The 24,678-nt window shown below is 37.4% G+C and overlaps 1 protein-coding gene and 2 pseudogenes across 6 annotated transcripts in view; all 3 read left to right on the forward strand.

The window, feature by feature from the left end:
- PHACTR2 (phosphatase and actin regulator 2) overlaps nt 1-23,119 on the forward strand; it is a 220,019-nt gene extending 196,900 nt beyond the window's left edge. For 5 of the 6 annotated variants that reach the window (XM_016119547.2, XM_016119546.2, XM_016119550.2 and 2 more), the window contains 2 exons: nt 8,939-9,015; nt 18,814-23,119. In XM_016119547.2, the coding sequence (XP_015975033.1) occupies nt 8,939-9,015; nt 18,814-18,829 (93 nt within the window). In that variant the 3' untranslated portion in view covers nt 18,830-23,119. The remainder of the gene's footprint in view (nt 1-8,938; nt 9,016-18,813) is intronic. The other variant, XM_016119544.2, reaches the window with a different exon arrangement.
- LOC118606699 lies at nt 6,192-6,310 on the forward strand (annotated as a pseudogene).
- LOC118606926 lies at nt 11,105-11,223 on the forward strand (annotated as a pseudogene).
- Nucleotides 23,120-24,678: the final 1,559 nt, after the last annotated feature.

Consider the following 24,678-nt stretch of genomic DNA (forward strand, 5'->3'; position numbering starts at 1 on the left):
ATTATGTTGTGGTACGGTCCCTCTATACCCAAATCTGGTAACTACCAATATGATCTCTTTTGGCATGAGGTTCTTTTTTTAGATTCCACATTTAAATAAGATCATATTGTATTTGTCTTTCTCTGTCTGACTTGTTAAATTTAGCACAGTGCCCTTAAGGCATGGATTTTGTTTATTTAAAAAAAAAATGTTTCCATACTAAAGTCATAAATATATTCCTTAATCCTATTTCCTAAATTGTTTATAGTCTTTCTTTTACATTTAAGTTCTTAATTTACCAAGAGTTGATATTTTAAGCAGGTATGCGATATGCCTTTAGCTTAGCTGATCATCCTTGGTATATGTTTGTTTTCTATGATGCTATTTGCTCTTTTATCTTCTTCCTTCCAATTTTTTTAACTTTATTTGGCTGTTCTTTTCTAACATAAGATGGACTCTCTAGATCAGCAGTCCCCAACGTTTTTGGCACCAGGGACTGGTTTTCCTATGGGAATCTAACTCCTGATGATCTGAGGTGGAGCTGAGGCCGCGATGCTAGCGATGCTAGCGCTGGGGAGCGGCTGCAAACACAGATGAAGGTTCACCCATTCTCCAGCCACTCACCTCCTGCTGTGGAGCCCATTCCTAACAGGCCAAAGAACAGTACCATTCCAGGGCCAGGGCGGGGAGATGGGGGATGGGTTTGGGGACCCTAGCTCTAGGTCATTAACGTTCATCCTTTCTTATTTTCTAATGTAAGCACTGGAGGCTTTAATGACCCTGTATGTCTGTAGTTCTCAATGTTAACTACTACAATAGCAGTCACCAGGGGAAGTTTAAAAATGCTGATACCTGGGTCTCACCTCCAAAGATCCTGATTTAATTGGAGTGTGACCTTAAGCACTAGGATTTTTACTGTTAATATGCTCAAAGATTAAGCTTGTAGTCTCATTCAGATTTCTGTGTCCTTACTCATTTATTGTTTTGTTTTGTGAGTTTTTCGATCTGTTGTTTGATCTCTTGGGTACCAAACGAGATATGTTGAATCTCCCACTACATTTATGGGTTTTTTTCTTTCTCCTTATAATTCTGTTAATTTGGCTTCATATATTCGGAGAGCATGTCAGTAGATGTATATATATGTTTAGTATGATTGCATGTACTGACACGATCTCAGAATATATGAAGCAAAATTAACAGAATTAACCTTTATTATGAGATTCTTTTAGGAAATGGTTTTTGTTGTGAAGTCTGTTTTATCTTACATTATTTTTAAACTAGATTATTAAGATGAGTTTTCTTTAGACCATCTTAGTACTACGATTCAACCCATTTGAGGGTTGACTTATTAAAATTCTCAAGGTAAATTTTGTCCTCTCTCCCTCACCTTCTAAGTACCAACATGCATTTTTTTTTTTTTGCTATTACTTCGGGGGTCATAAATTCCAGTTCACCCTTACACTGAGTGTATGCCATATGAGCCCCACTTTATGGCTGGAAGATCATTTATTAGACTTCCCTCTTGGGTGAGTTTTGGGTGAGTTTTGGGTGAGTTTCAACTCTGGTCTTCAGTATCTCACCAGACTATGAACATGACGGCTTAAAGTCACCAGATGTAACACAACAGATGCTCTCAGGGACAAGGCCAGTCTCAGTGCTCTGCTTACCTTATTTCTCAGGGCTTCATCTTCATTTATTCTTTTTCATTAAGGTATTCTTCTTTTACCAGCCAATCAGTACATTTAAGATGATTGTTAAATATCGTTTTCAGCATTTTAGTTACTAGTTAAGGCACTAGTTAAGGCACCTGGTTTGCCATTTTGCAAGAAACAGCATACACCTTTACACAGGTTTTCTTCTGTCATCCTTCCCTTTCAGTTGTAGGCTTTTGGTCGCACCCCTCTCGTTTAGTGACTCCTAGTTTACCCTACTCCAGCCACCATTTCTGTGCAATGAACCATTCCAGAACTTAGTGGCTGAAAACAACTATTTTGTTATATCTAACCGATTTTATAGATTGGGGGTTTAGTCAGGGCACAGGTAGGTGATTATTCTTCTGCCCTTCATGGGTTGACTGAGGTCACTCAGTGTTACCCAGCTGACAAATGGGCTGCTGGGGAGAGTCTGAGATGGTTTCTTCTCATGGCTTGTGTCTTGGTGAGGATGGCTCAGAGGCTGGACTTAGCTGGGGCTGTCCATGAAAGCACCTACATACACATGGTTTCTTCAGCATGGTGGCCTCGGAATTCTTTCTCAAGACGAGTGCCCCATGAGGACCATGTAAAAGCTGCATGGCCTTTTCTGACCCAGCTTTGAAAAGCACCAAACCTCACTTCCACCACGTTCTGTTAGTTACGGGTAGGTCGTAGGGTCAGCGCAGCATCAGGGAGGGGAATTAGCCTCCACCTCTTGATGGCACATGGCAGAGTCATGTTGTGAGCTAGGCTTATTATCACTGCCACGTTTGAAAAATACAGTTTGAAACACCCACCATTCTCAGGTATCTTGTTATACAAATATTGAACTTCAGAAAGGCATGTACAAGGTAGCCAAGTAAATGAGTAAAAGTCACAGCAAGTAACAAAATGTGCAAGTAGTGAGAGTCTAAATGATTAACCACTCTCATATGGAAACTAAATTTTCACTACCCTAAAACGAGTCTGTCCTAACTCTTGTCTGTTATTAGAAGGTAAAGCTCGTCCATCTCTAGCTATAACAGAGAGGATTTTTCTTTTAATTTTATGTTAAAACAAAAATAGATTCTTGTGCTGGATTTCTAGGCTGCAGGGGAGATGTGCGTGGTCACATTTTCTTCTGCAAGCTTAACATCTGTTCAGAAGTATTTTGAAGGCACGTGACTTTCTCCATCTTTCCTGCAAGTCAAACCTTGAGCCCCAGAGCACAGGCAGAGCCTCTCCGTATTGAAATATGAGGCTCACTTTCCCCTTCCAACGGTGTCTCATTTCTCCTGAGACTTGTTAAGGTCTAAAGAACAGCATTTTTAGAACTGGATTTGTTTTGTTGTATTTTTTTACCTTTTGAAGAAAAATAAGAATAATTTCTTTTACTCAAGAAAATGTATTTCTTTAAGATAGAAAATAGAAAAATGCAACAATTATAAATACTAGTAATGGGTAGTTGTATATACTCAAGTGACACATGTTCATTGGCAAAAATCAGAATATTCAAAAATACAAAAAGAAGAAAATAAGAATTGTAATATGTATCGATGCATCGGATTTTTAAGAATTTCTAAAAATATTGTTTTCTACCAAACACTGAAAAAATAGTTTCCATTAGATGTTAAAAAATGAGTATAATGAAATGTTACTTATCACCTATAGATACTAAAATTGTTAATGGTCTTAATGTATACTTTATTTTAGAATGAAAATAACATGCAGTAATTATTATTATAAGAAGTATTTCTGGTGTTCTGTTGTTTTTTACCTTAAAATAAAACACTTCATAATTTATATTGATAAGGTTCAAATTACATAATATATTTTATTCAACAAGTTAATTGGTATAAAAATCTGTGATTTAACTTTCATATTAAAAAGTTTTATTCTTTTAACTTTTGAACTATATATCCTATTTAAAAAATATTAAAGTAAATATTTCCACCTCTGTTCTCAAAATAAACGGTGAACTTCCTGCCAGCCTAAATGAGCCATCCCTTCTCTCTCTTTTCTTAGTACTATTTTCTTAGCCCCACTAGGATACCTTGTTGAATTTTAAAAAGTGTGAACTTCGGCCATAAAGAGAAAGATGAGTAACCAATCAGTCAATAATCAATCAATGTCCATTCCATGAAAACACTGTGCTGGGTGCTGCTGGGAATCTCACAGATCTCATAGTCATATTAAACTTTTTTAAATTGGGAAAGAGAAACAGTGATAGAAAGGCCTTATTCATTGTAAATTTGATTGAGCTTAATTCACCTTTAAAATAGATTTTTCGGTTCTAGAAGATGTGCACTTGGGTAGAGCACTAGAAACAGATACACATATGGTAAGATATAGATGCCCTATGTCTGTATCTGTGCTGAAGTAGAGAAAGAGCCCTAAGTTGACAGGTAGAGCTAGAGAAGGCATCAACTTGGCCTGGAGAATGAGGCTCACACTGCAGTTGCCATCTCCCTGGCGTAGGCTGTGGAGGCTCCATGGTAGAGCGGAGGGTAGGCTTTGGAGCTGGTTTGTATGGATTGGATTGCAGACTTAGCCACTAGGTAGTTATCTGATCTTGGCCAAGTCCTTTAACTTGAATTTGCACACTAGGGTAGAGCCAGATACCTATCTTGAGAATTAGGTGGAGCATCAAGAGTTCCAGCTCTAATAATAGCTCTTACCAGTCTTACATGGTCAGACTTGATCATCTAAGCTTTGTTCTCCATCGATGACATTCATTCATTCAGTGTACAATCTAGTCTAAAATTATCTGGTCAGAGAATCCAGAATTTTGAGATGATACATGGAGTTGTCCAACAGGTTACTCAGTAATCAGGTATTAAAAACCTTCCAGTATATTAAATATTATCCTAGATGAACTGGTCACAAAGATGGATAGAATATTTTAACCTGTCAGGAACACACTAACTAAACGGGTCCCAAAAAAGACTGAAATTTTAATTCTAAAGGAAGATATTCTTTGTCCTGTTTGTGGTTGCCCTGGCAGCAGAACACACTTACCCATGACATTGAGCTAGACGAATAATCAGGAATTCCCTCTGTGTTCCACATCAGATTGTTATCAAAGAAACAAACAAAGACATCAAAATAATGGGAATTCTAATTAATCCTGGCTTCATAGCTCGTGTTATTTGAGATGGCAACAGGGTCCGTATTTTCAACAAATTGCCCGTCACTTCCGGCCAGGACGACTCCTGAGCTGACTGGGAACGATTAAGCAAAAAATGTTACATATTTGGTGTCAGTGTTCTCTCCTCAGGGCTTGTTTTGTTTCAGTTCTAGAAAGACTTCATTTCAGCTCAGTTACTTCCCATTGCTGCTCCAACCCAACCTGGTTGGGACTCCAGTGCCATGTCAACCTACCTCTTCTGTCCTGTATCCCACAACAAAATCAGCCCCTTTTACAGTTACGTGAAGAGTTATTAGGCCTAAAATCTGGTCTTCTTCGTATAGAAGAGAGTTAAAATTATTGTGCATGTATTTATTTCACTAACATAAAGGGTCTTAACTACTTTTTTTCCCCCTCTCATAACACTCCCAGAAAACCTTCTCTTTAGATAGTAAGAAAGTAATTCTTGGAATAAAAGTGTTGTCATTTTTCAGTAAACTTTTAAAATTAGTATTGCAGTTCTTTAACTACATGCATTTACATCTTGCTGAGATATTTTTTCAAGCAACTAGTTCCTATAATTTCACATCACATTTATTACCTGTAGCTGACTTGTCATTTCTGATTACAAACGAGCTCTTAGAGATCTGAGCCAATTATCTGATGATTTAGGCTCTGAAGCTCGTTTTATTGGAAAGAGCGGAGGACTTGAAGTAAGGAAACCTATGCACAAATCCCATCTTTGCATCTTATTGTCCATTTGATATCTAGCAAGTCATTTGAACTCCATATTACTATATGCGAGATGAAAATCTTGAAATCGCATTCAGGTTATCAATCGCTTTGTAACAAACCACTCCAAAACTTAATGACTTAAAACAACCATCTTGTTTTGCTCACAGTTTTGTGAGTTAGGAATCTAAGAAGAGGTCAGCTGGGCAGTTTGTTTCTGATCTGCATGGCATCAAGTAAGGTGCCTGGGATTACAGATTCTACTTCTAAAATGGCTTCTTCACTAACTCGTCTTTGCCTTGTTGCCTCTTTGGCTCCTCTCTGTACCCACATAGCGTCCCATCCTCCAGCACCTCTGCTTGTACCTTGGGTTTCTCATAGTGTGGTTTCCTGAGAGCAGGTGTATTTTTTACATGGCAGCTGGCTTCCAAGAGGAAGGGAGCAAAAGACGCTAGGCCAGTTAAGGGCTGTATCCCAGACTGGCACAGCCTCACTTCTGTTATTCAAAGCAATCACAGAACTCACCCAGATCCAAGGCCAGGGAGAGAGACGCCACCTCTTGGCGAGGGAATGGCAAGGTCACATGGCAGATGAGCACGTGGGATATGCCTGTAAATATTGAACTGGCTCTCTTGGAAAAAATGTATGCATTGTAAATGTCATTAAATATGAAGGATGTAATCTACGGCCATGCTACCCTGGACACGCCTGATCCTGTCTGATCTCAGAAGCTAAGCAGGGTCAGGCCTGGTTAGTGCTTGGATGGAAGAACATCTAGGAAGACCAGGTACTGTAGGTGTGAAAAAATAAATGAATGAATGAATGAATGAATGAATGAATATGAAGGACGCGTAGCACACAATTTACAATTAAAAATAAACTATGTAATACTCTTTTTTGTAGATTCCATTTCCCAACTGATTCTCAAAGAATGCTTTCATTAAATTTTACCACAATAGATCAGTAGCCAAGCTACTATGAAGGACTTTGCCTTATTTGTCTTTGAGTCTTCTTTTGTGACATTATTTGTTGTACATAGTAGACTCTCTATAAATAAAAATGCAAGAATCATTAGCCACAGTCGCAAGCTAAAATTTAATTCATTTTTTTCAAAAACCTCAGAATAATGACATTTTATTGAATACTTACAGTGTACAAAGCACTTTCAAATATGTTCTTAATCAATTCTCATAATGTTGTGAGGTATTTTCATCCCCATTTTCCAGAAGGAAAACAGGATTTAGAGCAAAGTAACTCACTGGGGGTAGCACTGCTGCTGAAGGCATAGGTAAGACTAGGATCTATGACTTCTGACTCCGAATGGACCACTTTCCATTTGCTCTGCTGCTGAAACCTTACATTCAGAGGAGAAATTTAAAATGAACATAGATTTGTACTTCTTTAACCCTTCACTGCTTTCTCCCAGCCTCCCATCCGCCTCCCCTCTGGCCATCACCCAACTGTTCTCTATATTTGTGGTCTAATTTCGATTCTTTTTTCTTTCTGTTCCTTAGATTCTGCATATCAGTGAAATCATATGGTATTTATCTTTCTTCGACTTATTTCACTCAGCATAATCACCTCTAGGTCCACCCATGTCGTTGCAAATGATAGGATTTCATTTTTTTGTGGCTGAGTAATACCTCATTGTATGTATGAACCATAACTTCTTTATCCAGTATCTGTTGCTGGGCATTAGGTTGCTTCCATATCTTGGCTATTGTAAATAGTGCTGCCATGAACATAGGGGTGCAGAGATCAAATTATTATTTTGGTTTTCTTTGGGTAAAGGCCCAGAAGTGCAATTGCTGGGTCAAAAGGTAGGTCCATTTTTAACCTTTTGAGAAACCCCTGGACTGTTTTCCATGCGGATGTACCAATTCGCAATTCCACCAGCAGTGGGTGAGAGAATCAGGGGAAGAGGAGCACAACGTAGAGAATGCAGATGGCAGGAAGGTAATGACTATGTGCAGAGCCAGAGGGAAGATAGAGTAATCAGGAGGATTGTTCCATAAACTATACAAATGTCTAACCATTGTGTACTATATACTTGAAACTAATTTTAAAAATAAGAAAAATAAAATAAAATGAACACAGAGACAGGATTCTCTGCCACAGTCCGTGTTAAAATACCTCCTTTCAGGGAAGGCCTTTTGATAAATGCTAATTGGAAGTCGTATAGAGCATCTTCGCTGTTTCAGCTCCCGGTTCTAGCAATTTGTACAGTGATTTAAAGAACATATCCTCACTGTTGATCTCACTGGTGCAGCAAGATGTGCATCTTAACACAGGGGACTCGGATCCACAAACATCCCTCTTCATGCTTCGCCTCTTCCAAAAATCAGTAGCAAGAATTATTGCCTCGGTTCTCAGCTACAGGCTCCCCGCAGAAGCAACAGGGACTGAGGAATCTATCTGAGGAGATGAGGCAATCTGTGACAATGGGATTTAAAGATAATGTTGAAAGGAGCATTGGGAGAAAAATTTGTGTATTGCAGAGTGACAGGTATTAAGGAAGAAAGCCAGAGAGGCCTCGGGGCTTTCTTCTTTTTCCTTTTCTGGTATTTATTATTTTCCCTCTACAAAGTAGATTTTCATATCTCTCAGTGAACTAATTCTGTGTGGTTTGTAATGTCGTTCTCAGTTTTGGCTGAAGGGTCCATCTTTCAAAGAGATTATGGACCTGTTTTTATTTGTATTTTTAAATTTACATGAAGAAACCATTTTTTGTAGAAAAATTAGGAAATAAAGATAAACACAAAGTTGAAACCAAAAACCATCCACTGTAGTTAATAGATTAACTAACGTTAACATTTTGATGAGTATCTCAGTTTTACAACCTGCAGGACATAAGTATCTCTTCAAACCCCAGCATTTACATGGCATGGATTACATGTTTGTTAAATAATAATAATAACAGCATTCTCTTTGGTATTTTTTTTTTAAGTGGCTTTAAGTGCTGTGCTGGAATTTTTAATTTTAGTTGTCTTAAGTTTCATTATTAAAGACTGAATAGCAACTGCCTTCTCTGGTGCTCTGTGGCAGCTAGTCAGAGCCATGTCACTATGGATGGCATAACTACAGAACTTTAATAGGAAAAGGATATTGTTGCTCAGAAAATCTCATGACCTGCACTATCTTTGTGGCCATCGAGGGTAGGGGATGTGCGTGACTCATCAGTTGGATCCCTGGATGAGTTTAGCAAAGGCGCCTCTCTGCCTTGTCATTGACAACTTGAAGGTAATCCATCTTGGTTTTAGTTTGGCTGTAGCGTGATATTACATTTATCATAATTTTACCCAGTAGAAATTAGGAATGCCTTTTTCCAAGACATTTCTTAAGAGAGGGTCTGCTTTGCTGATGTGGAATATGCCAGGAAATATGTGACCTAAGTAACAATTCTGTTTATCTGTTTTCTTCTATTTAGGCAGCAATAAGGAAAGAACTAAATGAGTTTAAAAGCACAGAAATGGAAGTTCACGAAGAGAGTCGACAGTTTACAAGGTAGGTAGACAAAATACAGTTTAGCGTATTAAAAATGATTAAGATGGTAAACTTTATGTCACATGCATTTTACCACAATTAATTTTTTTTAAAAAAAATACAGTTTAGAATAAAGTATGGTTACCAGAGAGGAAGCAGGGTCGGGAAGAATGAAGAGGGTAAAGGGGGTCAAGTACATGGTGATGGAAAGAGACTAGACTTTGGGTGGTGAGCACACAATGTGATATACAAATGATGTATTACAGAATTGTACACTTATAATCTGTATAATGTTATTAACCGATATCGTCCCGATAAATTTAATTTTTAAAATACACTTTAGCATAATACCATCTAATGAACATTTCTAAAATTAAGGCTTTTCTTGTTTTCTTTCAAAGAAGTATGATTCATTCTAAAGGGCTATATTCTGGTTCCTTTCTTAGTTTTATGTTCTGGGCCAGAAGACAAGTTCCAGCATTATTTATTCTGCTTTTAAGAGGCTCAGGTGAAGTTTTATGCCCAGAACAGATGCCAGTAAGAGCCAGTGTAGGCACAAATGTGTCTGCTTTGGGCTCACAGTAGACATAACCTTAGAACACAAACTCAGTTTTCAGAGGACATAACTTAGAACAGGAATCTAATTTTTACTGGTGCCACAGAAGATCACTATAATCCTACCATTTTTCCTCTCCCAGCACCTTCCTGTTTCACAGCCTGCTAAAACCAGAAGGGCCCTGGGCGACCATGTAGTCTGACCCCACACTTCATAGGTGTTCTGTTTATTTCTATCTCACAGGTTTACGTGCTTTACATTATATAAAAGGTGTGTCCCTAAAGTTCTGCATGCCAATCAAATCTTTAAAAATAGAATTGTTAAAAAACATACCAGGACAGAGGATTATGTGTAGAAGACCATAGCAGGTCCTTCTGGAAAACAAATACTGATCCTCTAGGTTAGAAACAGCCTCTGTAAGGCAGCCAGCCATACATCACGGTGCTTCTGTTTCAGCAGTGGTTCGTGTTGATGGTGGTGTTCCCTGCTGGAGAGCATGTCACATGATTAAAGGAGTAGTGGCAACCTCATGATTTAATAGCAAACCTCTTCCCTGAAGTGCACGGAGCCTGCATTGATCCATAGTTATTGCTCCTGTAATAATAATGACTGGTATGCAGAAGAAACTCCCCTTTCGCCTAGGGGTATTTCTTATTTGTTTTGTTTCCTCCTATATCATGTTTATTTGTAAATGCATGTATTGCTTTAAGACATCTTAAGTGTATAGATTTTTCTCTAGTCAAAAGGCTTTATGCTATCATAATTTACTCTTAGACCCATCATATGCCAATATCAAGCCAGATCTATTTGTCCTCTCTTTTTCTCCCTTTTACTTCTGGGGTCAGAAAAAGTTCATACTAATATCCGACCCCTTTGGTCACACTTCCCTAAAGTGGATTGATCATCATAAGGTGGCTGGGTATGTATGGTGACATCGAGCTGTCTGGGACCTTGGGGAAACTGGGAGCATGTGTTCATGTCATTGAGTCCTGACCCGTGAGATGCACCCTGAACCCAGCCTTTCTCATTCAGAATAGTCTTACTTCTGCAGAGCTTTCCTAGAAATCATAGTATCTGGTTACCTCATTTTCATTTGATCACAGTATATGAAGAATAAATTATAATAAAAAATAATTTTAAAATGCCTCTTTACAGAAGTTCTCATTTTATGAAAAGTAAACATTTTTACTGGACAAGGTTCTCTTCTGTTATACATTACAAAGAAGTTAAAAGAAAATAGGGTGTAGGGAGAACTTAAGGTCATTTGTTTTTTATATATGTATTTTTATGTACACAAATAACATATAATCTAAGCGTTCAAACAGTGCAAAACTCTATCAATTAAAAATGAAAATTCCCTTTACTCCTTTCCCCAACTTTATTCCTATTCTCACCAGTAACCACTGGTGAAAGTTTGGTGTGGATCCTTCAAGACATTTTTCTGTGCATTTACAAACATGTATGTGTGTGCATAGATATGATATGTGTGTCCATACATGTTTGCATTTGTGTACACCTCGGTCACACACAAATAGTACCTAGAAAATCTTTCTAGTCTACAGCCTTGCCACCCTAAACAAGCCCAAGCCCATCTGTTCTCAGAAGCTAAGCAGAGTCGGGCCTGGTTAGTACTTGGATGGGAGACCACCTAGGAAGACCAGGTGCTGTAGGCGTTAAAAAAAAAAAATCTTTCAGTATTAGTCCAAATCTCATTCATTTGAATGACTCTGTGGCATTTCATAGCATAACATACTATAAGTTATTGAACAATTATCCTATTGATGGATGTTTATGGAATTTTCATTTTTTCAGTAGTAAAACAGTGCTGTCTTGACTTTATAAATGTATCTTTGTGTACACACACCGATATTTCTGGAGTAGTCCTGTAAGTGAATTTGCTAGGTCACAGGATATGTATTTTTTATATTTTGAAAGATACTGTTTGGTGACCTACAGTTTACAAGCGTGCCCGGTTTCTTTACCCTCATTTGGGGGTGATGGTGGTGGTGAAGGGTCTGTATTCTAAGGAATGAATATCAATATCCTATTTCACTGATTCCTGTCAGGTATCTTTACATGCCTTTATTGACTTTTTTTTTAATTCTTTGATTTGCCTTGACTAATTTTTTTTAGGTTGTTTATCTTTTTTTTTTTACATGGATTGGTAAAAAAAAACTCAGATATTGTGGCTGTTGGCCTTTTGCTGCATGTCAGGATGTTTTCTCAAATCTATTGCTAACCTTTTAACTTTTTTATGACCTTTTATTTAAATGTTTGCAGATACTTATTTGTCTATATTGTTACTTTTTTACTTCATTGTTTTGTCCCTTATGATGTGAGGCCACGATTATAAAAGTATTATCTTCAGTTTTTATATGTGCTTTTATTTATACTTAGATTTCCATCCATTGGGCATTTATTCGTGTGTGTGATTTAAGAGAGTACTTTTTTCTAAACCAATAGTCACCTAGTGCCACTTATTTCCCCCTAGATGTGAAATTCTTTTTATTCACACATGGGTTAATTTCCTGATCTTTTACTGTGTTCTAACAAGCTATTATCTATCCTTGCATTATGTCACACTATTTCATTAGAATAAGTTTTGAGTATATTTTATCTCTGATAGGGTATTTTCCCACCTTTAGAATTCTATCAGCTATTTTTCTGTATTTACTCATCTATAGAAATTTAGAGTGTGCTTGTTGTTTCCCATAAAATAATCTATTGATATCTTCATTGTTTAAGTAAATATTAATAGATGCAAATAGGGATGCACTGCATTTAAAAGAAAATTATAGGCTTCTTTTTTTCCAGTAACAGCTGATATCAAGGGTTAGCTTTAAAAGTTTTCCAAAAAATATATTGATTAACACTCTAAAATGTCTTTCCAGATAAGGAAAAATTAAATATTCATATCACCAAGATAAATATGCCTTGCTTAAGTATTCCTAAAAACTTGGCAGTAAAGCAAATGTCTGCTGCTATTTTTCCATTAATTTATATTACATCATTAGACTTGTATTTCAGTACAGAAATATTTTGGCTTTGAGACTTATAAAAATCATGCTTATAGTTTTCAGATTGTTTTCGGTGTTTCTTTTCAGAAGAAAAAGTTTGTTAAATATTGCTGTGTCTGATCAAAATAATATTTAAAAATATGATAATGTTTTTTGCATTTAGAAAATTGCTCATGTAGAAGATCGTGGTGCTCTTAGCACCAGCCATCCTTGGAGGGAATACACATGCTGTGGATCATTACTTAGCCCTTAAATGCAACCTAGATATAGAGCAGCTCACTTATTAGCTCTTCTTATTAGCGTCAGACATTATCTCCTTATATCGAGTAATCCTTCCCTTTAAAACCTAAATCTATTAACTCCCGGGGGATTTGGGGTGGTTAAAAGGGTTGAGACAGACCTGCTCCCTCTGCCCAGGCACCTCTTTATCCAGAGATAATCTCCCGTACAGTGATGTATTCGTCCACCCTGAAAGGATCCATTCCCGTATATATATATATAGCTTTCTTTGCTTCTGTATCTCTGGAGAGGCACAACAAGCCAATAACCTTGGTAGCCCCTGGAGAGGGGAGATGGGTGACTCAGGGCAGGCATGGGACAGATTCTTTTCACTGCTTACCCTTTCGAACCTTTTGAATTTTTGATACGTAAAAATGTATTACCCAGTCAAAAACAAACATTTAAAAGAAAAAATAAAGTATCTATTCCCTACTCTTGCATCTCATCACGACAGCTTTTCTTGAATAATGTGCTGGCACTAACATTAATTGTGACACTCATGCTGTTGGTGTACCAGGAAGACATCTCCGAAAGCTCCGTCATGGAATACATTCTGGGACATGTTTGGTCTGTAGTGGTGAAGTGTCGTAGTGAGTCACCCTTTCATCTAATTCCCCCAGTTTCTCCCAGTATTTTCTAGATAGCTCTCTGTAGTTGGCATGCATTCTAGAGCCTTATAACAAGAGTAAGGACAGGAGGTCCACTGTTATTATTCACCCTGTGGCCAGAGAGGCTCCAAGCTCTAACCTCGGTTCCTTAGAACACTTGCTGCGTGTTTGGCCACATCCTGTGTTTTCTCTCCCCAGCAGCTGCCCGCCCGTACCCGCTGTTCAGAATCCAAAAGGCCGTTTGAAGGGCTGTGTGCTATTAAATAGGGCCCTTACATCCTGGAAGGAGATCACCATGGCAAAGAAAAGCCACTTCTCCTTCCATGGTAAATGGAATGTCTGCTGTTTAAAATAAGTCTCTAAATTATAAAAGCACATTGTAAGAAAGGTCAAGTTTTACTTGAAAACTCAACTTTAAAATGGTTACAGCTGAGTCATAAGATTATGGGTAATTGTATTTTTGTTGTGAAAATTCTGTTTTCCAATTTTTTTAAGTGGAAACATGTATCAGATTTATTATAATCGAGAGAATATTTTTAAAAATGGCTTTGAATTTTGTAAATAAGAACTTTTTTTAGAGTGTGCAGTGCAGTATTTATATTAAAGGATATCAAAGATTTATAGGATCATAGAATTGGTGCTCTTAGAGTGAAAATGGGCCTCAAAAGATTATTGACATAATGTTAAATGGAGCAATCAAGATACTCACTAAATGTATATATAGCAATGGTGTGTCTTATTTAAAATTTGGATGCATAGAAAAAAATTAGGAAATGACTTCAAAAACTCTTAATGGTTTGTTATAGAGTGGGGTTGTCATTCTTTTTTTCTTTTCTCTATTTTTCAGATTTTCTTAATATGGTTATATTGAGGGTGTGTGTGTGTGTGTGTGTGTGTGTGTGTGTGTGTGTGTGTTTGAAGTGGTTATCTCATGCTATACCATTTTGAGGTATTACTCTCTTATGTGGATTTACAGATGAAGTAAACCATTCTTTCAGCTTCTGGACATGCTTATCAAAATGTGACATGGCAGGTACTACACATGGGACCAGTATAAAATCTCAGGGTCCTCCGCAGAGGAGTGAGAAGGCCACTTCCGCAATGGCACTTTCTTTCATGGGTGCTCCATCTACTTGCTACCTGGACGGAAACTAAAAAGAGTTGCAAAATGCCACTTTAATCACCAGAGTCGAAAGCATAGATAGGTCAGTATTCAAAATAATCAAATCTTGTCCAACATTTGGTCTGGCTTCTGAGGTCGAACAAGGACCAGTGGTTCAGGGGAACCTCCTCATTTGTTTCTATCAGCGTATGTGCCGGGACAATTAAACCCTTTTAAATGAGAGAGAAATGAATGATCCAGGGTTTCGGCATATATCAAATAGGGAAGTATAAGAAAGTAGTATTTTACGTTCGTGAGTAATTTTATATATTATCCGAATGAATTTATAGGAGTAAATTTTTAAAAATTAAATTGTGGAGGAACCATCTTTATGGAAAAGAATCATCTTTTCCATAAAGAATTAAATATAGATAACTTCAAATTTGACTCCCAGGGAAGTTCTGGAGAAAAGAGCACAGGGAAAACTTAAGTATCCTTAGGGCACAGTTAATGTATTTATTGCTCCATCAACCTGAAGCCTGAAGCCAAAACCGTCATTCTGTCAGGCAGACAAACTTCTGAGGAGATAGAGCTGAATTTCTCGGTTTTGAAAATGAATACAAACCACTAAGGAATAACGAACTCAAGAACAATCTGCATTTTCAGCACCTCTAACCATAAAATTTGGGAGCTGACTTCAAAGATAAGATGCCTAATTTAAACAGGAATATAAATGTTCTTATCTAATTGGAAAGGACAAGAAAATACATGAGTGTGTTTGTTTGTTTTTTTACCAAATCTGGGCTGTCCATATGAAGAGAGGGTGCATTTCTGACCCCTAGCTTTGTCAGCATATTATTGCATTCGCACTATTGGTCGGTCGGTCACCTTCCTCTCTTAGCCAGCCCTTAAAGCGATGCTGGTGGCTTGTGACCTTCCATGTGATCTGGACCATGGAACTCACTCTCTAATGGAGTCCATGGGCAAATAGTGTCTGAAGAAAAAACAAAAAACCTTATAGTGTCCTGCCAATTTTTGGAAATTAAAAGCAGGACATTTTCCAGGAAAATACTGGGCTTTAGAAGGTTCTAAATCTCTTCTTCTCCACTGCCTACTCACTTTGTTACCCAACCCAATTTTTAATTTACCTATTTCATTCCATAAACACTACTGATGGAAAGAGAAAACCTCTCATGTCATGTTTTCTCAAACTTGTCCTTTGATTCGAGACCAAGTAAAGATTAGGACTTTGTGGAAGGTCTGGTGTGTGAACTTCCAGGAAATTGGGAGGGGCTAAAATAATTGCTAAACCACATGAGTTTGTATGTAATTCCTGGAAAAGCTGAACCTAATGAAGAGGGACCTTTGGTGGCTCATGGTGTAAAGACCCTGCAGGGGCAGTATGTTTGTCTGTATTGTCAGGGCTCCTAGGGCTCCTGCACCCTCCAGGTGCTATGGGCAGTGCTTGTGTTTCTTGCATAGAGGGAGGTGATGCTTCTCCTTTCAAACCCAAGGACATCCCTGGACTTGCTCTTCTAGTACTTGCAAAAAAGTTGTGCTGGGCCTACTCTCATCTAGTAAAAAGGCAGATGTTTTCGAGGTAACTATAACAGTCAAAGTGTAGCTTGAGGATGTGGAATAGGACTTTTTTCTGGTTGAAATGAATCAAAACTTACTGACATAAGTGGAAATTCAACTGATCACCTTTTCCATTTCGTTCTATATACAGGGCACCAAAAAGTCCTTCAAATGAAAGTATGGATGAGGGCCTGTTTTCATCTCATTGTCTAGTGTAGGTTAGGAATACAGAATCTGGAGCTTTGCACCTCTACTTACCAGCTTTCTGCTGTGGGTACATGACTTAGCATCCATGTGCCTCAGTTTCCACATCTGTACAAAGGGGAAACAGGAGTGCCTTCCTCGCGAGATTGTTTTCGGGATTAAGCTAGATAATACATGCATAGCACTTGAACTTGCACTGGACACATCATAAACATTAGTAAGTATTAGTTATCATCATAATTATATGCCTTGCATTTTATATAGAATGTTTAAGAAGTTTCAGTTACTCTTTTGAAATGTTTTAATAGAATTTTTATATTTTTCTTCAGGTTATAGTTGACTTCCTAGAAAGCATCATGGAATGTCCTATCGAATGGGTTATCTATCGTAGGTTAGCATACATACGATTGTAATAATTATAGGAGTCTCATAATTGGATTCTTCGGTTATATAGAATTATTTGTGGAAAGTTATCAATAACTTTCTCAGTGCCCCTGTGTATATATATATATATATATATATATATATATATATATATATATATATATATATGTATTCAGTTGTTTATGAGTTTACCGAATATTTATTGAGCACATAGAGTGAGCCAGGTTCTGTTCTGGACCCTGGGAATTTTGAATAAGTCAGATAAGGGCCTAGATTGCACTAAGCACTATGAAGAAAATGTAACAGGATACTGTGGGAGGGCCAAGGGTGGGCATAGATGGGATGGCCAGGAAGGGGTCTCTTGAGGAAATAAAAGTGATTCCATAATCTAGATGGCAAGAGGGATCCATCAGTTCTCTCAAGAGAAAGGAAAACAGTACACCCCCAAAAAAGGTCAGTTAAAGTAGAGGGAAGAACCAGGACAAAGAGCCTGAGATGGGAAAGAATTTTACATGATCAGAGGGCAAAAAGAAGACCCAGGTGACTTAAACAGTAATATTGTCTTCGTTTAACAAATGTAGAGCATCACAGTTCACACACCTGCCCAAGGTTATAGTTGGGGTAGAGTTAAGAATTTAACTCATGTGGACACATTTTCGCTCTAGTCACAACATGTTTTGGAACGCTTGGTATATCTTATTTTTATTTTCACCTTTGGAAAGTCAAACAAGCAAAAGTAATAGAACAAGCTCTGTGTATCCATCATGCAGCTTCTCCAATTACGAATGTATGGCCAACGTTGTTTCACGTGTTATTATGCATGAGCACAAATGTGGTGAGCATGTGGGGGCAAATGATTGGCACTGAGGGTATTTTGGGAGTAGTTATGAAAATATATCTCAAAACATGGGTCCGGCCACATCCTGAAAGGCTTCAATCACCACCCTACGGTATTTAAATTTTATTTTGTAGGGAATGGAGAACAATACAACGATATTAACAAAGAACTGGAATAATTGAATGAGTATTCATGATGATACTGCTAGTAACTGTGGAATAGCCATTTGATCTTCAAGTCTTTTGGCCTGGGACATGGAAATGAACTAAGAGACTGATTTACTAGGGCAGATGAACATTAGATTATATAAGATAAATAAAATGCCCAATAGAGTTGCATAAATGTGAGATCACAGAAGTAGGCTGATAAGGCCTTATGCAGAAAATGGCTTTTGACTTTGATCTCTAATAGGAAAAGATAGGTGGGAAAAGAAGGTCAGGGTTTGCAGTCAGTATTCGGGAACAGCATGTTCGAAAGCACAGACTACGAAATCGCAAGGAGTGTTCAGGAACTCGCATGGAGGGGTATGAAGCCAGCCAGCTACCTCACGTGCTGCAAAAGCAGTGTCAGCAAATGGTGGTCAGAGGGTTAATGGGTTCAAAGACGGGCAACTGAGGCAGTTCTTGGTGACCGATGGGATCTGCAGGGTGAAGGAGAGAAATGAGTTGTAGTTCTGAGGTTTTAGACTAAACATATTTTAAAAGGTAGAACCTTTAACAAGCTGGAAAGTGCAAAGGCAGGTTTACAAGGATAGATTATTTGTGTCATTGTTCACTTGCTTATATTGTATATGTTGCCTTTGGAACATTTGGAAGGAAATGCCACCCAAGCATTTGGAAATTCAGATCTACAAAATAGACTTGGAGTCATCAACGGGAGGTGATGCGAGGCTGAAGCTAAAGAAATAGTGACTGTTTGTTGATGTTTTCCTTTTATAACTACAAACAAGGTATAGCCTACTCCTTTATGAAACATCTCACTCTGCTCAATACAGGGTAGAACATGACCCTCAAGAATAATGATGTTTTGTGTATTGATTGCTCTGTATCCTAGATGATATAATCAGCATCTTTAGTACAGGGGCTGTCTCTGCTTTCCACCACCACATTTATAACAGTATTCTGTTACAAAAGTAAATTTATAACAGCAGTTCAGGTGGGGGATGTCTAGGACCGCTGGTAATTTCAAACATCACTGAATGCAGAGTGTGCTTCTGTGCCCCGGACTCACAGAGCTTCCGTTTCTTACTTCAGGTTTCACCGTCCATAATGAAGTGCGAGACTCTGGAAACATAGAGTGATCATGTCTGGGGGAAGCCTCACTTCCTGAACACCTGATATTGCACTGGGATTTGAATGTGTGTGTTTCCGTTTAACTTGTGGCGAAGGAAGCACGTGGAAAGTGCTCCACACCTGTACAGCCCAGCTGGGGCCAACAAGCAAAGGGATGGGTGCAGTGACCCTGCTGTCCAGCATGTGTATTGATGGTAAGGGACACCATTGGTTACGCCAGTTACTCTTCATCAGGGGTTTTAATCAAAGAAGATGAGCAGAAGACAATCAATCACTGGCTCCCTGTTACTAGAAAGCCAAATCTTAGAATGCGGGTTTTAAAAGAAAAAATGGGGAATGGAATGGTTGGGCACTAGAAGGGGGTGGGGGTTGAAAATCAGAAGGAAAGAGAAATATTTCATTATGTTAATGAAGAAAAGAGAAAATTGAAGCATAAATGTATTTCCAGGTAGGCTTTCAATAGCTGAGAACTTGTTAAGGGGTTTGGGGATCTAATCATCCAACACAGATTCCTTAGAGACCTAATCCTAGAAGAATATTCTTGTTTCACCATTATGTTGGTGCAGTATAGCACCATTATTTTATGTTGTGCCAGTGAATCCAGTTGCCAGAAATGAGTCTGTGTTTTCATGCATCGTTTTCTTAAATGCAAGAGGTTTTTACTGACTCTTAACAAGCATGCTTACCCAAACTTTGTTGCATGCTTTAAGTAGCATAGCTATACTCACTTTACTTTTTTTTTTAACTCCTTGCATAATGTACCAACCTTCCACAAGGATAACAGGACTGGGAATAAAGTCAAATGTGATGTGATCCTATAGATCTGTAACAAGCTTTAGAAATTAATCTTTTGGTCTTTCGCTAGCTTGATTATCTCCAAAGTCAAAAACAACCCTACTTGATCTAAGGAAGATAATATCGACAACAACATCTTGTTTAAAAATCTGAATCCCAAATTAAAACTTAAGCAAAATGCAAGTGTTCTGGCAGTAGTTAGCTCTGAAGATGCAAAGGACTACTTATTTTCAGTGCCGCATTAAGTTGGATTGCTGCTATTAAAAAGATAAAGCATGTGAATCAAAAAACAAAAACAAAACAAGACACTCGCCCAAAGAACACAGCATTGACTTGTAGTGGAAAAAAAAAAATCAGTTTCAAGTTAAGGAAGGTTTCCCTGTGAGCCTACAGTCAATATTGTTTACATTATGAAACCCTCTATTGTTATTTTCCATGGAGTCACAGGCACAGCATGGCTTCTGTTCCCAAATACATATGACCATATGTAAATACTTCCTTGCATTTAATTGTTCATTCACAATTGTTTTGTGCCTCTTTTGTTAAAAACACATGAGATGTATAATAAGACTTAATAGACTTTATTTTATTCTCAGAGCTTGGACTACATACAATTTTCTGAAATGATTCTGGTCATAAAACGGAAGACTGTAATTTTTGATTTAAAACAAAAAGCAAACATTTCATCTGGCGGATAAATTCGGATCCTGCCATTTATTGGTATTTTAAAGAACCACTTGAAATTGGGTGATTTTGCTTAAAAAATAAAACCAAATAGCTCCAATTAGCTTATGACATAAAGGCAGGAACATTTACGCATTCTCGCATCTTGCTGCCCTCAGCTGTGTGCGTTAATAACATAAACCTGTATTCCTGCACTGTTGTCATTTCATTAATAGGATGTCATATTTTTGCTCTGAAAAAATGTTTCTGTGTGCCCAAGTGTCTTTGTCTAGCTGAGGTTTCGTCTATTTCAGTGTTTAAATCCAGCCATAGACATTAACTATGTTCTAATTCTTTTGCCGAAGTCATCCTCTTCTTTATTTTATTATCATTTTATTGTCTTGGGAAAAATACCAAGGCATGTGATGTTATTTTAATTTTCTGTTCTTATGATCTTTGAACATTGTTTTGATTTCTAATCAGAAGGCCTCGCCTCCATAAAAATGGTAAATATAATACATCACCATTTTATCACAAGATACATGCCATAGAAAGTCTCTATTTGGTTGATAAAAGGAACATTTTTTTCTCACAAATGGTGCATGTGATGCAATTTTTTATTCTCTACAATGAGATGCACCCAGTACAAAAATGAGAATTTAGTCCCTCAATATATTGTTTTTCCTGTATGATATATCAGATTTATGAACTTTCCACAATTTTTCGTCATCTTAATTTACATGCTTAGAGAAAAGTTTAAAAGACGTTTAAAAGTCAAAAACATTAACCACTGCTAGTCTAATATTTAAGGATCGGAACCACCAGTTATTTCATTGGATCAGTTCTTTAAACAAAACGCAGTGAAAAAGATTCAAAGGATCACGAACTAAGATATATTTTTCAGAATAAGGCTCTATTTTAATAATTAATTCTCCGGCAACCCATCCAGGGGTCTCTTGCCTGGCAGCTCTGAAAGACTAAGAAAATGCCGATCCCCCACCCCCCCAACCCGTATAATTATGTCTCTGACTGAGCATTTCTGCAATTTCAGCATTTCTACAAGCCAACTAATAAGCAGCAGTTCTATAAAGAAAATAAATGTGCATGAATCACATTGTAACACAGCTTCCTATTTAAAGTGTAACATTAAGCTGATATGGAGGAAGTGCATGGGTTTTCCTGAGTCCCCGAGATATGATGAAGGGAAAAAACACACCCATCTCCAGGAAGGTCCCAGGCAGGAAAGAACCAGACAGACTGTAAAAACCAAAGTGGTCGTTTTCATTTTTCTTAAAATAGAGAAAAGGAAAATAGAGAAAAGGTAGTGAGAAGATGGCATGGGGTTTAATAGCGTCTTTGTGGTAATTACCAATCAATATGATAAAATTAAATCTCAGGCAACAGGATTAATTTAAGGCGGCCCTGCCTAAAATTTCCTGTGTATGTGAAATGTCTTGCATTTTTTAGGGTTGATTTAGTTCACCCTTTCATTAATTTCTTAAATTATTTAAATGAAATATATAATATTCAGAGAACCAATTTTGGTATTTCAATAGCTGTTTTAAATGGAGGAAAGAGCAAACTCATCTGTCTCTCTGATTTACCCAGCAAAAATGGACTTTCTGGTTTCATTGTCATATCCTTTATTAGCATAATAATTGTTCACTCATCTTTCTCTGGTATTAATAAATATATTTTGTTAGTAGGAAGTTTTGATATTTAAGTGAAAACACCCTTCTAAAATGATCCAGTTTTGAAGATGAGAGATAAGTCCTTAAAACCCATAATTCAGGATATATATCCTGCAATTAATTCAGTCTGCATTGGCACTTTTTTAAAAAAGAGTAGCTTATAGTTAAAAGAGAGAAAAATCTACATTAACACAAACATCCTAATATGTACCACATTTTAACACATAACAAGCATTGTATTTATACTTAATGGAATAAGACAGATACGACTTTCAAAAATTATACTGTATTCACAATACAAAAAGACAGCCTTGTCTACCACATAGTTGTATACCCACATTTAAACAGTGAAACCTTTCTTTTCTTCCTTTCTTCCTGAAAATTTTCTTCAATCTGTCATTATTTTTGAAGTAGTCCCCACAGCACATTTCACAGAGTAAGAAATCTCTTAGAGTAGGCAAGAGGGAATCAAACTAGTACAAGATATATAAATGTATGTCATGTCCTCAGTGTGGTAGCTTAAGCATTTCTAAATTTCAACCATGTCATTAAATCTAACTTACTAGTAAAAGTATATGCTTGGAGACAAAAATGAATTTCTTCACATCATTACAGTAAGCTGGGACCACTAAGGAACCACTCAGGTATGGTCATTTACAAAGTTGTCTCTGGGCTTCTTGGCCTCTTGAAATAGCTAATCTTCCACAATTGAGTATTTGCTCTCTACTCATTATTTAATTTGACAAAGCAGAATGAACTTCTAGAACTAAAAATGTGCCCTAGAAGGGAATAGAATGGCAAAAATAATTATCAAATTAATAAGACCATCTTTCTGAGAAAAAGCACATCTCCAGATAATTCAGACTCAGGTTTCACAGAGCAGCATGACCAAAGGGTGGTGGGAACAAAGGTACAATACTCCCAAACCATTCTCATTTTTTTTAATCATTAAGCTTTTAGTCAGTATAAAAATGTGAACCACTGTTAGCATTTCTAGAAAACAACCAAAACATGATCTACTTAAGCTTTTTCAAAGACAAGGTCATCCCGTATTAATAAATCCCATTGTACATGCTGTAAAATTTCTGGCAAAAAAAAAAAAAAAAAAAAAAAACAATGGATAATCCTGTGGCAGGCATTCCTACTGAAGGCAAGAATCATTTTTAGCTATGCCAGGATTTGCTGCACACACATACACACACACATACACTCACACTCACACTCACAAATGTCATTTAGCTTGTCACATTACTAGCACAGCTGTATATAAGAGCAAAGCACTATGGATTGCTGTTTCTTAGTGGTGGTGCTGTTAGCATTTGGAGCTGGGACATTCTTTGTTGTACACAAATGTCCCACACCTTACAAACTGTTCACTATACCAGGCTCCTACTGACTAATGCCAGCACCAGACCCCGTCATCATAAACACCAAACATAAAGAGCCCCCGCCCCGTGTTCGAATGCCCTCCTAGACGGGCGGTACCACCTCTCTTGAATACTACTACCTACTGCAATTTTAGGACACACAGGAAGTAGTGCCTGTCTCAAAACACCGTCTTGGCTGCCTTGCATTTCTATGGGCCCTGGCTCCTTTCTTTCCCCTTCATTTCAAGCCTTCCGCTTTGATGCAACTTTAATTTGCTAGTTCTTCAGGGAGCAGGTTCCTGGGCAGCATGGCCGTTCTAATGGGCATACTTACTTGGCTAGTCCCTGTACGTACCTAGAGGAGAGATTTCACATGAAGCAAACTTCTTCTTTTTTTGGCCTCACCATTTGACTCATAATTCTCCTCAATGTCGTGAGAATCGTTGCATGACTTAACCACAAACACGATGGCAGACAATCCACATAAACAAAACCTATGGTCCATGAATATCACCATTAGATTTCACCTGGTAAGCTGCATCCCATGAGTTCCAAAACAATCACCTGTTTATCCTAGTAAAGAAGCATTTAATCCACATGCAAAAGTTTGAATTCCCCCTGTATAAATATAGCCATGTGGTTCAACTTTTCTAAGATATGTGAATATTGAATTATGAAGGAAACGTGGATTAACTGTGGATTGCATGCACATTGTTTATACTTCAGTGATCATGGACAAAACAGTTTTACTGAGGTGAAACATAATTAAACTATACTAACAATACATAAACAGACTAATCTTCTTCGTTGCTTTTTATCACCAAAATTGAATGGTAAATATAAATATGTCTTGAAATTATTTGGATGAATTGTGGCTAATGGAATTAATTTTGCCACTATAATGTTTCTAGATATTCATATTTCTAAATATCTTTTTTGAAACAAAGCAACTCAAAGTCGATAAAGATGGTTATATTGTGAACTTTTTGATGGTGCTTAAGAATTCATGTCTTGTTAAATACCAGTTTTGTTTCATTTTTTTTTTTTTTTTTTTAAGAATAAATTGAAAGGAGTAAATGAGGCAGAATGCCACTCCACCCTCAGGTCAATTTTATGGTATGCTAAAATGCCAATAATATTTATACTACTTGCCAATTTGGGGGGCTTTTCCCTTACCAAATGCTTTCATTATAGTTTATATCATTACATCGCTTACAGAGCCTCCACAAGGAGAAGTCACCATTGTAATGCTACCGAGTGTTTTAAAACATTCTGCATGAATCTAGGGTCAAACCACTTTCGTTACATAA

Source organism: Rousettus aegyptiacus, unplaced genomic scaffold (assembly GCF_014176215.1).
Source record: "Rousettus aegyptiacus isolate mRouAeg1 unplaced genomic scaffold, mRouAeg1.p scaffold_m13_p_1, whole genome shotgun sequence".
NCBI classification, from domain to species: Eukaryota; Metazoa; Chordata; class Mammalia; order Chiroptera; family Pteropodidae; genus Rousettus; species Rousettus aegyptiacus.